Source organism: Myotis davidii, unplaced genomic scaffold (genome assembly GCF_000327345.1).
Source record: "Myotis davidii unplaced genomic scaffold, ASM32734v1 scaffold17, whole genome shotgun sequence".
NCBI classification, from domain to species: Eukaryota; Metazoa; Chordata; class Mammalia; order Chiroptera; family Vespertilionidae; genus Myotis; species Myotis davidii.
In genome coordinates this window covers 154,218-168,781 of record NW_006288624.1, presented here as the reverse complement: position 1 = coordinate 168,781, position 14,564 = coordinate 154,218, and the positions used below count along the sequence as shown (strand labels likewise).

The 14,564-nt window shown below is 41.9% G+C and overlaps 1 protein-coding gene across 7 annotated transcripts in view; it reads left to right on the top strand.

Annotated features, from left to right (window-relative positions):
• Positions 1 to 14,564, top strand: part of PSEN1 (presenilin 1) — a 72,901-nt gene that overhangs the window by 9,673 nt on the left and 48,664 nt on the right. For 3 of the 7 annotated variants that reach the window (XM_015562007.1, XM_015562006.1, XM_015562011.1), the window contains exons 2-3: positions 4,471 to 4,551; positions 4,643 to 4,782. In XM_015562007.1, coding sequence (XP_015417493.1) covers positions 4,696 to 4,782 — 87 coding nt within the window. In that variant the 5' untranslated portion in view covers positions 4,471 to 4,551; positions 4,643 to 4,695. The remainder of the gene's footprint in view (positions 1 to 4,470; positions 4,552 to 4,642; positions 4,783 to 14,564) is intronic. The other 4 variants (XM_015562009.1, XM_015562008.1, XM_015562010.1 and 1 more) reach the window with 2 other exon arrangements.

Sequence of the window (14,564 nt, the reverse complement as noted above, 5' to 3'; positions counted from 1 at the left end):
GGACCCAATCAGGGCATGTTTAAAAATCAACAACTGATGTATCTCTCTCACATTGATGTTTCTCTCTCCTCCCTTCGAGATATTTCTCTCCCTCACTTTCCCTCCCTCCCTTCCACTCTCTCTAAAATTCAGTGGAAGAAATATCTCCATCAGCCAATTCTTTATTTTAGGGAGAGGAAGAGAGAGAAACATCAATGATAAGACAATCATTGATCGGCTGCTTTCTGCACACCCCACACTGGGGATCGAGCCCACGACCTGGGCATGTGCCCTGACTGGGAATTGAATCACCTCTTGGTTCATAGGTCAGTGCTCAACCACTCAGCAACACCAGCTGGACTTTTCTTCTCATTTTTACGTGTAAATGTAATACACTTTATTTACTTTTGTGCATTGCTCTTTCTTGCCCTTTACTTTCATTGGCTAACAGTGTCTTATTTACTTGATTTGTTTCTGAAGGATCATATGAGAATATTAATGACAGATTTCTAAGGATTTTTCTGTAATAGAGCTATATTTTCAAAGATTTGATATAGTCTTCAGAACCGTCAGTGGAGGTAATCAATTGCAACTTTTTCTCTTTGCCATCCTCTGGCATTTGTGGGTTAGCTGAGTTGGTGGGTGCTGTACAAATGTATAGTGGAAAAGAAGGGAATAATATATGCTCTGTTTGCTGATCATTATTACATTCATATTAAAATTTTAATTAGATAATTAACTTTTTTTTTTCATCCTAGTGGGTGTGAAGTGGTATCTATGGTGGTTTTGTTTGCATTTACCTGGTGGCTAATGATGTTGAGCATTTTTTCATATGTTTATGGCCACTTGTATATTTTCAGTGGATAAATGTTTATTCAGAATTTTTGCTCATACTTTTTTTATATTGATTTTTTTTAAATTGTTTTATTGCTTAAAGTATTACAAAGAGTATTACATATGTCTCCTTTTTTCCCTGCCCTTGACAATCCCGTGGCCTCCCCTACCCCCCAGTGTCTTATGTCCATTGGTTATGCTTATATGCATGCATACAAGTCCTTTGGTTGATAATTAAGTTTTAAAAATCTAGAAGCATAGTTCAGAACATTTACTTTGAGTACTTAGAAAATATAACTGTTCTGTTGGAATCCACCTGTCTTTTGAGTAAACTAGCATACATATTGCTAATTCCTAATTTTACTTATTTTAAAAGACAGGACCAATAGTGTGAGTAACCCTAGATATAGGTTTATTCCCACAAAAATCAATTACAAAAAAAAATTTCCCATTGATTTTTTCCCCCCAGAGAGAGTGGAAGGGAGGGCAGGGGGCGGGGGGCAAATAATTATGTCCCCTTTCTTTTACTGAAATGAAATACATTGAAAAAAAAGCCACTTATATGCTGACTATAAAAAGATCAGCCATAAACAGAGAAGGGGAGAAACAGAGAGAGACATTGATGTGAGAGAGACACATCAACTGGTTGCCTCCTGCATGCGCCCCGACACCTGCAACCAGGTATGCACCCTTGACTGGGATTTGAACCCATGACCCTTCAGTGCGCAGGCTGATGCTCTAAACACAGCCATGCGGGCCAAGGTCAATTTAAGTTTTTAATTGGAGTATATAGAAATGTGCTCACAGATTATAATTGTGTACAGCTTAGTGCATTTCACAGACTGAAACCCCTGTGTAACTACCACTCAGATCAAGAAACAAAACACTAACAGTCTCCTCCAAAGTTTCTATCCCCTTCCAGTGAATAACCCTCATAAAAGTAACCATTATGTCTATTTTTATTTATTTTAAAGGAAATTTACATTAGTTATGTCATATTAAGTTAACATTAATTTGCAATCCCCTGATCCCAGGCCAGCTAACTGTGGGCCAAAATTGGAGGGGAGGAGAAAGATAGGCATGGATACATGGAAGCATATAGGATAGAAGGGAAAGGATATCTTCATTAAAAGTTCGTCATGCCCTGGTCAGTGTGCGCAATAGTTAGAGCACACAATCCCTGAAGGATCTCAGGTTTGATTCCCGGTCAAGAGCACATACCTGGATTGCAGGTTTGATTTCCAGCCCTGGTCAGGGCACATTCGGGAGGCACCCAATGGATGTGTCTCTCACATCGATATTTCTCTCCTTCACTTTCCCTCCCTCCCTTCCACTCTCTCTAAAATTCAGTGGAAGAAATATCCTCAGGTGAGGATTAACAACACCACAAAAAATTTGTCATGTTTTGAGTGAGCCAAATATAGGTAACGAAGGGTTAATTTGAACTTGATACCTTTACTAGAAGAAAAAGTTACTTTAATGTGTTTTTTTATGAAAACTCATTATAATAAAAGTAGTGGAGAATTTAGGAAGTAGAGGATCCTGAAAAGTGGAAATGAAACCAGATGTTGACAAAATGCTTTCTTGTAAATATGTACATGGTAATGTTATAGATACTATATATGAATTAATGAGTTCTGCTTAGGTTTGCAAACAGATTTTTTTTCCTTTTACATTTCTGAAGATTTTCTATGAAAAGAAAAGTTAAAATAAAGAATTGGCTGATGGAGATTAAGGCAGACAGGCAAATAGGAATGTGTCCCTCAGAAGGGTGAACTCTGGGACAGAATGATACATGTAAAGAAGGCTATACTTGGATACAAAGGAGAGGCTGGGAGTGAGAAATCTTTTAATTTTTATCCTGATCTGACCAATTGTGATTTTTAACCAAGTCACTGAACTTGGGCCCCTTCTGCTTTTTAAAAATATGTATGTGTTTGTTTTCTTTTTTTAATATCTTTTATTGATTTTTTACAGAGAGGAAGGGAGAGGGATAGAGAGTTAGAAACCTCGATCAGCTGCCTCCTGCACACCCCCGACTTGGGATGTGCCCACAACCAAGATACATGCCCTTGACTGGAATCGAACCTGTGACCCTTCAGTCCGCAGGCCGATGCTCTATCCACTGAGCCAAACCAGTTAGGGCTGTATGTGTTTTTAAAAATACATGATTTTATTAATTTTAGGAAGAGGGATAGAGAGATAGAAACATCGATCAGCTTTCTCCTGTATGCCCCGACCCCACAATGCAGGTATATGACCTGACGGGAATTGAACCAGTGACCTCTTAGTTCATGGGTTGATGCTCAAGCACTGAGCCACCCTGGCCAGGCATAAAAAGTGTATGTTGCCCTAGCTGAATTTTGCTCAGTAGATAGAGTGTTGACCCATGGACTGAAGGGCCCCGGTTCCATTCTCGTCAAGGGCATGTACCTCAGTTGCAGGCTCGATCCCCAGCTCTGGTCAAGGTGCTTGTGGGAGGCAACCAATCGATGTGTCTCTCGCATTGATGTTTCTGTCTGTCTCTACCCCTCCCTTCCACTCTCTCTAAACAAAATCAATGGAAAAAGATCCTCTTGTGAGGATAAATAAAAAAAATATGAATGTTACCTTTTTACCCGGCCTTTGGCAAAATTAAAATCACTAAACAACCCTGGCTAGTGTGGCTCAGTTGGTTGGATGTTGTCACATTTACCTAAAGGTTGCTGGTTCTATTCCTGGTCAAGACACATTCCTGGATTGCTGGCTTGATCCCTGGTTAGTGGGTGTGCAGAGGCAGTTGATCAATATTTCCCTCACATTAATGTTTCTCTCTCCCCCTTCCTGTCTCTCAAAAAAAAAAAAAAAAGGAAAGAAGAAATATCGATGAGAACATTCTTTAAGATTATTCAGTTCCCTTTGTTTTAAATCTGAAATCATTGATTATCTTTGTGATTGAAAAATACCTTTTCACCCTGATCGGTTTGGCTTAGTGGATAGAGCGTTGGTCTGCGGACTGAAGGGTCCCGGGTTTGATTCTGGTCAAGGGCATGTACCTTGGTTACACACATCCCCAGTAGGGAGTGTGCAGGAGGCAGCTGAATCGATGTTTCTCTCTCATCAATGTTTCTAACTCTCTATCCCTCTTCGTCTTCCTTCCTCTCTGTAAAAAATCAATAAAATATCAAAAAAAATTTTTTTAAAGAAAAATACTTTTTTCTCAAATAGATCTACTCATTACCAAAGAGGTATCTTGAGTTGATAAAGGTTTGTCAATTGAGCCCTGGCTAGTGTTGCTAAGCAGTGAGAGCATTGGCCTGAGCATTAAAGGGACTCGGGTTTGATTCCCAGTCAAGGGCATGTACTTGGGTTGCAGGTTCCATCCTGGCCCTGGTCAAAGCGTCTGCCAGAGGCAACTAGTTAATGTGTCTCTCTCGAATCAATGTTTCCCTCTTCCTCTCTCTTCCTTCCTCTGCCCTCCCTCCCTACCTTTTACTCTTTCTAAAAAACCAATGGGAAAAATATCCTCAGGTGAGGATTAACAAAAAATATTTTTTAAGAATGTTTATCGGTTCATGGCAAATTAATAAATGGATGGCTTATAAATTGGTCTTTTAAGTACTTGATTGGTATGAATGGATTACCAACTCTGGGTAACCTGATAAAACCCTATTTCAGACCTAATCCAGGAGTCTGCAAGTGACAGCAGCCTGTGAGGTCCTTGGGAAGCTTCGCCTGGAGGAGACACATGAAAGAAAGGTTGGTTTTGCCTAATGTAATTTATGAAAGTGTTTAAAAATAAAAGTGTAATTGTAATGCACAAAGGATTTCTTTCTGTCTCCCTTTTCAGAACCCCAAGAGGCTTTGTTTTCAGTGAAAAGGTATTTCTGTACAGTTGCTCCAATGACAGAGTTGCCTGCACCCTTGTCCTACTTCCAGAATGCACAGATGTCCGAGGACAACCACCTGAGCAATATTGTACGTAGCCAGGTACATTGTCAGTCTCTGTAACTGCCTTTGTCAGACTGTGGATTCACTGATCACCCTACCTCACCTCCAAAAGAGGCTGAGGGGGCTGAGCAGGTTTCTCAATTTTACCACATTCACGTATTTTCTGAATTTCAAGTGAGCGCAAAGCATTGTTCCATTTGGTACTGGGGACACAAGGCTGTGTGAGGCATTGGTGTGAGGCATAGTTCATCTCTGGCTCAGATAGCACTACTTCCATTGAAGCCTCTCCAACTTCCTCACCTATTTATTATTCTATCTTTCTTGCTTTTACTCTTCTATAGGCTGAGTACATTTTATTGACTTTTATTTTTTTAGTACCTAGTATGGTTCCTGACAGTGCTCAGTGAACGTTCATGACAAAGTGCATGGTGATGAATGCAAGGCTAAGTGTAGAAGTCCTAAGCTAGTTCAAAGAAGAGGAGGAGGAACAGGTATAATCTGTGGCATGGGACACAGAGACCTCACCAGCTATATACAGAGACATCAAATCTGTCTGTGACTATTAGCTAATCATTAGATTGAAGGTGGTTCCACAGAGGACCTGTGAGATGGTTGGGGAATTAGAATTTTTAGAGGCAGAGCCAGAATGGGGGGAAACACAAGGCCAACTATGAGCTAGGCAGGGTGCACGAGGACCGGGAATCAGACTTCCCTCTATTCAACCAGAGGGCAGAACCAGTGGTGGAAGATACCAGGAAACAGGTGCTGGGTTAGTAAGAAGAATTTTCTCACAATTACTGTATGTCTGAAAGGGTGTGGACTGCCTTGTGGGCCAGTGTGTGCTTGTCACTAAAAGCAGTCACAAAGGCCAGAAGACTACCAGCCACATCTGTATAGGGTTTGCCGGGACTGACCAGTAGACCCTGAGTGATGGATGAATAGATTACTCTGACACACGTTTCCGTGAAAGAGAGGATAAGGGGCTGATTGGCAGGAGGCACCAAAACAGCCCTGATTGTCTGCCTCCTTAGGCTTTTATTGTAATTACAGCTTGAACTAAAATTAACCTCTAGATCAGTGGCTTTCAACCTGTGGGTCGCGACCCCTCTGGGGGTTGAACGACCCTTTCACAGGGGTCGCCTAAGACCATCGGAAAACACATATATAATTACATACTGTTTTTGTGATTAATCACTATGCTTTAATTATGTTCAATTTGTAACAATGAAAATACATCCTGCATATCAGATATTTACATTATGATTCATAACAGTAGCAAAATTACAGTTATGAAGTAGCAACAAAAATAATTTATGGTTGAGGGCCACCACAACATGAGGAACTGTATTAAAGTGTTGCGGCATTAGGAAGGTTGAGAACCACTGCTCTAGATACAATTAGGGTAAGTATCCTTGAGAAAGCACATGTTTCTACAAGGTCGGGTCTTAAAGATTAAACATAGAGATACCAGCAAAACACCCGGAGGCTCAGACTTACTTGGAAAAGTCAGGGCAGGGGCTGCCGCCTTTGGCAAGGTCTCCCTAAGAGGCCCCCCACCTTTTGGAGAATCCTCCTTACAGACTTTCCAACCAACTCCTGTGCTTCCCCACAAGGGTTAGTCCATGGAATGAGCAGTGAACTAGAGCACTACATGGCCTGGAAGTTCCCTTCATACTCTGAAGATTTGGAATTCCAGTTGAAGGTCAAAATGTGGGGAGGATGGCTTCACAAAGTAGACTTTCCAGGATGCATAGGCTTAGAATAGTGAAAATGGGGAAGTCAGTACTGATAGATGAAATAACTCTTGGGGAGGAATAATTTCCCTAAATTATAAATTGACAGGGAGGCTGCATCCAGAGAAAATGTCAACAGAGGTAGATCACATTGTATTGCTCGAACATGTTTAAGTGAAATGAAGTGAAAATGAATATGTAAGGAAGCCCTGAAAGGGAACACAAGCTATCACCATGTAGTGGTGAGGTGTAGGAGGGGGGAAGTGAAGGACTTTGATCTTGTGCCTTGGTACTAGGTTGATAAAGAGGTATTACAGAGACTGATTTTTGTGGCAGCACATTTGTTCCTCTACTATGGATCAGCAGCTGGATTTACTCTTTTTTTTCGATTCCCTAGGAACAGCTTTTTGGAAAGTTAGGATGGGCCTGGATTATGAAGTTCTAGATGCAGGATATGAACATTTGGATCTTACAGACTCCTCATTTTTAAACTTGAGAGGAGCGAGAGGGAAAGTGGGAACAGCATAGTCAGGTTTCTAAGTACCTTTTCCTTATCTGTGTTACGTATTAATCTTCTGTGGATCCCTTGAACAGAAGATTCCATAACTAAAAAGTTTTGAAAAAAAACACAGTTATATGTGACTCATTTGACCCAAACTCTCCAAACGCATCTCATTTAAGAATAAAATCTGGTCCTGAGGTCTTAACCTCTCCTTCTCCATCCCCATCATTTCTCTCTTAATCTCTTAGCACCTTCTCCCTCACTCACTGCTTCCCCAGCTCTGCCTCTGAGCCCTGGGTCATTCTCCCACTCTTCTCAGATGGCTAACTTCACTTCCTTTGGGTTACCTCATGAGTCACCTTATGAGTGAGGCCTTGCTTTCCTTGACTCCAATCCCTTTCCTGTCATCTGGCACTAAGCCGTCAGTAAGACATCCCCTGAGGGCTCCTGGACTGGGAGAGGGCGCAGGCCGGGCTTAGGGACACACCCCCCAGTGCACGAATTTTCATGCCCCAGGTTTCTAGTAATACCATAAAAGCCCCACAAAACCTGAAGGTGAATGTGAGGGGTATAAATAATACAGTACTACATTAACCATGGGAGCTCACTAAGTGCCACACACTGTTCTTTGTTGTTGTTGCTGAGTCCTCACTTGAGGACATTTTTTCCATTGATTTTAAAGAGAATGGAGGGGAAGAAGGGAGGGAGAGAGACATAGATTGATGTGAGAGAGAAACACTGATTAGCTGCCTCCCACACTCATTCCAATCCAGGCCGAGGATTGAACCTGCAATCCAGGTACGTGCCCTTGACTGGGAATTGAACCTTACACCCTTTGGTGTGTGAGCAAAGCTCTAACCATTGAGAACACCAGCCAGGGCTGTTATGTTCTTTTTAAAGATTTTTAAAAATATTTTTTAAAGGTATTTTTATTGATTTTTAGAGAGAGGGAGAAAGAAGGAGAAACATCAGTGTGATCAGCTGCTTTCTGCATGCCCCCGACCAGACTGCAGCCTGGCTTCACTCTGTGGGAGGTGACCAGGCAGCCATTCAGGGGCCGGCATGGCCCCCCCCTCTAAAGCCCCTCTGCCACTGCTGGTCGCTGCCGCCTCCTCCATCACCGTCCCCTCCCTCTGCCCACTGGCATGGGCTTTGGCTGGGCTGGCGCCGCCTGAGCGCCAGCCCCGTCCCCTGCTGACTGGTCGTTCCGCCATTAGGTCGATTTGCATATTACGCTTTTATTATATAGGATTTTTCTGCCATTCTTTATACTTTAGCGACTGATAAAATATTCCTTCAAAATAAAGGATGCTATAGAGGAGGTACAATTGACACAGGATTTTTATTGATAATTACATGTGTTCATGGTTTAGTTTTAGCAAGTTTTAGTGCTAATGTTCTCAGTGGTACCTTCCAAGTCTATTAGGGCACACTATCTAGAACAGTGGTTCTCAACCTGTGGGTCACGACCCCTCTGGGGGTCGAACGACCCTTTCACAGGGGTCGCCTAAGATCATTGGAAAACACATATATAATTACATATTGTTTTTGTGATTAATCACTATGCTTTAATTATGTTCAGTTTGTAACAGTGAAAATACCTACTGCATATCAGATATTTACATTACTATTCATAACAGTAGCAAAATTACAGTTATGAAGTCGCAACGAAAATAATTTTATGGTTGGGGGTCACCACAACATGAGGAACTGTATTAAAGGGTCGCGGCATCAGGAAGGTTGAGAACCATTGATCTAGAACATCAGTCCTGATTTGTTTAATTTTGACTCTGCTATTGATAATGTGATGTCAAATAAGTTTATGTTTTGTTTATCTCCTTAAAAATGCATTCTGTGCCCTAACTGGTTTGGCTCAGTGGATAGAGCATTGGCCTGTGGACTGAAGGGTCCCAGGTTCGAGTCCAGTCAAGGGCATGTACCCAGTGGGGGGTGTGCAGGAGGCAGCTGATCGATGTTTCTCTCTCATCGATGTTTCTAACTCTCTGTCCCTCTCCCTTCTTCTCTGTAAAAAAATCAATAAAATATGTATTTTTTAAAAAATGCATTCTGTAACTTAAAAAGATCTTTGTACATTTCATACTTTCCAGTTATCATGAGACCGTTATTATTTCCATTTTACAGTTTCTTTTCTTTTAATATATTTTTATTGATTTCAGATAGGAAGGGAGAAAGAGAGAGGGATAGAAACATCAATGATGAGAGAGAATCATTGATCGGTTACCCCCACTGGGGATCGAGCCCAAAACCCAGGCATGTGCCCTTGACCAGAATCGAACCCGGGACCCTTTAGTCCACAGGCCAATGCTCTGTCCACTGAGCCAAACTGGCTAGGGCCCCATTTTACAGTTTTAATGCTTGTCCAAGATCACAGAAAATTAAATGACATACCTGGAACTTAAAACTCAGTTTTCTAATCCCAAACATGTTCCAGTTAACTTTCTGTTCTTCAAATTGTCGCTTACATCAGAAAAGTGTAATATCATAATACTGAAAGGAGATAGTGTGTGAAAAAAAATTCTGAGAAAGAAAAATATGAAGTTTATGTATTCATTTTTGCACTGGTGTATTTTTTTTCAATCCAAAGAAAGAAGAAAAGAATCTTACTAAGTTTTTTAGCTATAAAGCAGCCCTTGTATAAGTATATGCTCTGGTTGTTTATGAAACAACTAGAGGCCCGGTGCATGAAAATTCATGCACATGGGGGTGTCCCTCAGCCCAGTCTGCACCCTCTCACAGTCTGGGACATTGGGGGATGTCCACCTGCTGGCTTAGGCCTGCTCCCGGAGAACAGATGATCTAAAAGAAATAATCATATCATTGGGTAAGGATTTTTTAAAAAGGTAATGGTTGCATGAAAATTCAGTGGGGGACTCCAGCGGCAGGTCCAAGGAACGGCAGGACCTGCCTGGGGGCAGGCCTTGGCTGTGCCGCATGCCTGCCCCAACCCCACCCCTCCCTGCTGTGGGGCTGAGGGGGACTGGGCGTCACCATCTTGTGAGGGCATAATGGTCAGTTAGCATATTATCTCTTTATTATATAGGATGGGGATAGTTCCAAATTTAAATTAGACTCGATGAGGTTTTTTGTGGATTAATTGAAAGGTAGTCTTTTATTTCTCATTTTGAATAGTGGATTTGTTAAATACAAGAACAATCTTGCCGAAACCGGTTTGGATAGAGCGTTGGTCTGCGGATAGAGTGGATAGAGCGTTGGTCTGCAGACTGAAAGGTCCCAGGTTCAATTCCGGTCAAGGGCGTGTACCTGGGTTGCGGGCACATCCCCAGTGAGAGATGTGCAGGAGGCAGCTGATCGATGTCTCTCTCTCATCGATGTTTCTAACTCTCTATCTCTCTCCCTTCCTCTCTGTAAAAAATCAATAAAATATATTTTTAAAAAACCCAATCTTTTAATATTGCGGCCCCTTTTTAATATTATAGTTTGTGATCTACCATAATCCTTTTGTTTACTTTTACTGTGCCTATTAAAATTATTTGTAAGGTATTTTTCTGAAGCAACATTTTGATGGGTAGAGTTCTTTTTCCTTGACCTGTCATAATTCTTTGTCAGAAGTCAGCCTCCATTTCATTTCTACTGACATTGCAAGAATATACTAAAGCTAGAGGGATTTAAAAATACATTTTTCAGAATAGTGGAAAAAAATTATTTTTTGTTAATCTTCACCTGAGGATATTTTTTCCATTGCTTTTTCAGAGAGAGTATGGGAGGGAGGGAGAGAGAGAGAGAGAGAAACATTGATGTGAGAGAAACACGTGGGTTGATTGCCTCCTGCACACACCCAAAAGAGGGTGGGAGTGAACCTGCAACCCAGGTACATGAGTGTGCTCTTGACTGGGAATTGAACCCTCAACTCTTCCATGTGCAGGCTGACACTGTAACCACTGAGCAACACTGACCAGGGCCAGAATGGTGAAAACTTATCCTTTGATTTGGTATAGACTTAGATCATTTATGTGGATTAGCTGAGCACTTTTTGCTTTCCTAAGATACAAAAATTTTTTTGAAGTCTAAAATTCATTTATATTGTATATTAGAGCAGTGATTTTCTTTCTTTTTTTTTTTTTAAATATATTTTATTGATTTTTCACAGAGAGGAAGGGAGAGAGATAGAGAGTCAGAAACAATCGATGAAAGAGAACCATCGATCAGTCGCCTCCTGCACATCCCCCACTGGGGATGTGCCCGCAACCCAGGTACATGCCCTTGACCGGAATCGAACCCGGGACCTTTCAGTCCGCAGGCCGACGCTCTATCCACTGAGCCAAACCGGTCTCGGCAGAGCAGTGATTTTCAACCCTTAGTGTTCATTGGAATCCCCTGGAAGAGTTCCTAATTTTGTAGAAATGGAATGGGGCCACATAATTTGCATTTCTGACCAATTGCCAGATCTTGCCAGTGCTTCTGGTCCAGGGACCATAGTTTAAGAAGCACTATATTTGAGTTAAGAAATAAGGGGACTGACATTAAAGAAAAGCTATTAGATTTATAAATTGAATACTTAGTGTTTTTATTTTTAAAAAATTATTTAAAATATATTTTAATTGATTTTTAGAGAGAGAAGGAAGGGAGAGGGATAGAGAGATAGAAACATCAATGAGAGAGGAAATCATTGATTGGCTGCCTCCTGCATGGCCCCCACTGGGGATCAAACTCACAACCTGGGCATGTACCCTGACCAGGAATTAAACTGGTGCCCTCTTGGTTCCTGGGCTGATGCTCAACCACTGAGCCACACCAGCCAGGCAGAATACTCAGTATTTTCATTCATATTAGTTTATTCTGATCTAAATTTTCTAGTCTGTAAGGAAATAAATTGTAATACCTTTTTAAAAAATATATATTTTATTGATTTTTTACAGAGAGGATGGGAGAGGGATAGAGACTTAGAAACATCGATCAGCTGCCTCCTGCACACTCCCCATTGGTTATGTGCCTGCAACCAAGGTACATGCCCTTGACCACAATAGAACCTGGGACCCTTGAGTCTGCAGGACAAAGCTCTATCCATTGAGCAAAACCGGTTAGGGCTGTAATACCTTTTTAATTTAGAATGAAAAATATCAGTCATTTGTTACCTAAAAAAGAAGCCTTAAAGTAGTAATTTATGGAAAGGTCAATAATGATTCTCTATATAAAGCAATTGCTGAATCACACTTATATAAATCCATTACCTTCAGTCGCTAAATTAACAACATGAAAATGTGTCTGATCTTTTTTTTTTTAATATATTTTATTGATTTTTTTACAGAGAGGAAGGGAGAGGGATAGAGAGAAACATCGATGAGAGAGAAACATCGATCAGCTGCCTCCTGCACACCTCCCACTGGGGATGTGCCCGCAACCTAGATACATGCCCTTGACCGGAATCAAACCCGGGACACTTCAGTCCGCAGGCTGACACTCTATCCACCAAGCCAAACCGGTCAGGGTGTGTCTGATCTTTATAAATGAAGTCATCTGCAATATTTTTTCTAAATTAAAAACATTAAATTTAAAGAACTTTGTTAGAAACTCATAGATTGGCAAAACTAACCTCATTTTAGATGATGATGGTCACTTTTTTTAAGTGTGAGAAATCCTATAAAATCAAACAGAAAACAAGCCTATAAGCTATTCAAAGTGAGGATTAAGTACTTGGGATCTTGAGGTGAAAAAAAAGGGAATGATCTAAATGTAAACTGAATTGGGTTCATAGGTCCAATCAGCCTTTGACAGTGTTGTTGTACTGTTTATAGTATGAGTTTGTTTTCCCAGTTATGTCAAAGTGAAGTAAGGAAAAAAAGAACTTCCAATCTTGGTGAGCTCCAGAGAAAAATGCTTGCTTTTGTATCAGAATAAAGTCAGAAATCCTTGGCACACATCTTAATAGTTTGTTAAAAAAAACCAAAAACTCTAGTTCAAGCCTACCACAATAGCCCATAAATGTTAAATATTATCTCTAACCAGTTAATAGTCACTGTTCAGGGAAATGACTGCCTTCCTTGATGTTAGAGTAATAGTGAAAGCTCTAACTCCAGGGAATCAAAAAGCTTGGGCAGGTGCTGGATGGAATTTTGTGTGCCATTGGAAACATTTTGCCTATGATTAATATTTTCAAGTTTTCCACATAACTTGCCAGTTCTTCAGTTAAGCTACTCTAATAGTTTTTTTCTACAGTGTAGGCTTAGGAGCCTCACATTTCTAATTGTAGAAATCCAAATAGTACCTATAAAGTCTTACGGGATTGCAACTTTTCTTATAAATTTATAAATAAACTAGAGGCCAGGTGGACAGAATTTGTGCACTCGGGGTGGGGGGTCCCCCACCCTGGCCTGTGCCCTCTCACAGTGCGTGAGCCCTGGCCCACCCATCCGGGCTCCTCGATGGATTGCCCCAAAGAGGTAGGCTGGAGCCAGGGGCCCTGCCTTTGCGGTGCAGAGCCGCGGACTCTCAGGCCTCGCTGCACAGGGTAGCCTCCGGGCCCCACCTCCCCGCTCCTTGCAGAGTGGAGCCGGGAGGTGGGCCGGTGGCCAGCAGCACCAGCCTCCTGGTGATGGATTGTGATGGCGTGAGGGCATCATAGCGTGACGACCACCTAGGCTTTGAGGGCATCATGGGGTGATGACCACCTAGGCTTTTATTAGTATAGATAATCATTTAAAGTAAGTAATACTATGTAGCCTATCATATCAACATAATGGAATACATTGTAACTTTTTAGGAATGTTGCCTGCTACTCCACGGGAATGTATTCATGAAATAATATTAGATGAGTAAAGTAGGATGCACTCTTTGTGAACATTCATTATAACTGTACATATGTGTATATGTTGAAAAACATTGCAATTTGGAGTATAGTAAGAATAAGTTGTTATCTTTGTAAAATCACCTAAATTCATATTCAGCAATACAAAATTATAAATTTAAGTGTGACAAAACTGCCATGAACAAAGTCGTAAAATAAACTGATCAAAGGCTGGTAATGCATAATGACAGATATATCTTAATCTACACTAATAAAAGAGAAATATGGTAATTGGCGTACGACCGCTACCCTTTTCATAGGCCAATCAGGGTGATATGCAAATTAACTGCCAACTAAGGTGGCGGTTAATTTGCATATGTAGGCACAATGCAGGGAGGCGAAAGGGAAAGCAGGAAGAAGCCCCCTGCCACTGACAGTGATCGGAAACCCAGGGGAGAGCTAAGAGCCAGGGGGCAGGGCAAAGGCAGCCCCCAGCCATGATCAGAGAATTGGGCGCCTTTGTCGCCCTGGCCAGTGATAGCAGGAAGTAGGGGTGGAGCCAGCAATAGGAGCTGGGCAGGGTCGAAGCTGGCAGTCCCAGGAGCTAGGGGTCCCTTGCCTGGGCCTAAAGCGGAGCCCGTGATCGCGGGGCCACTGCAGCTGCAGGTCCGGACCGGACGCCTCAGCCAGAGGCATCCTGCGGGGGCAGGGGTAGAGAGGCGTTAGGCCTGGGCAGGGGCAGAGCGGGAGATCGCACGGAGCTGGGAGTCCCCTGCCCAGGCCTAATGCCTTGGCCAGAGGCGTTAGGCCTGGGCAGGGGGAG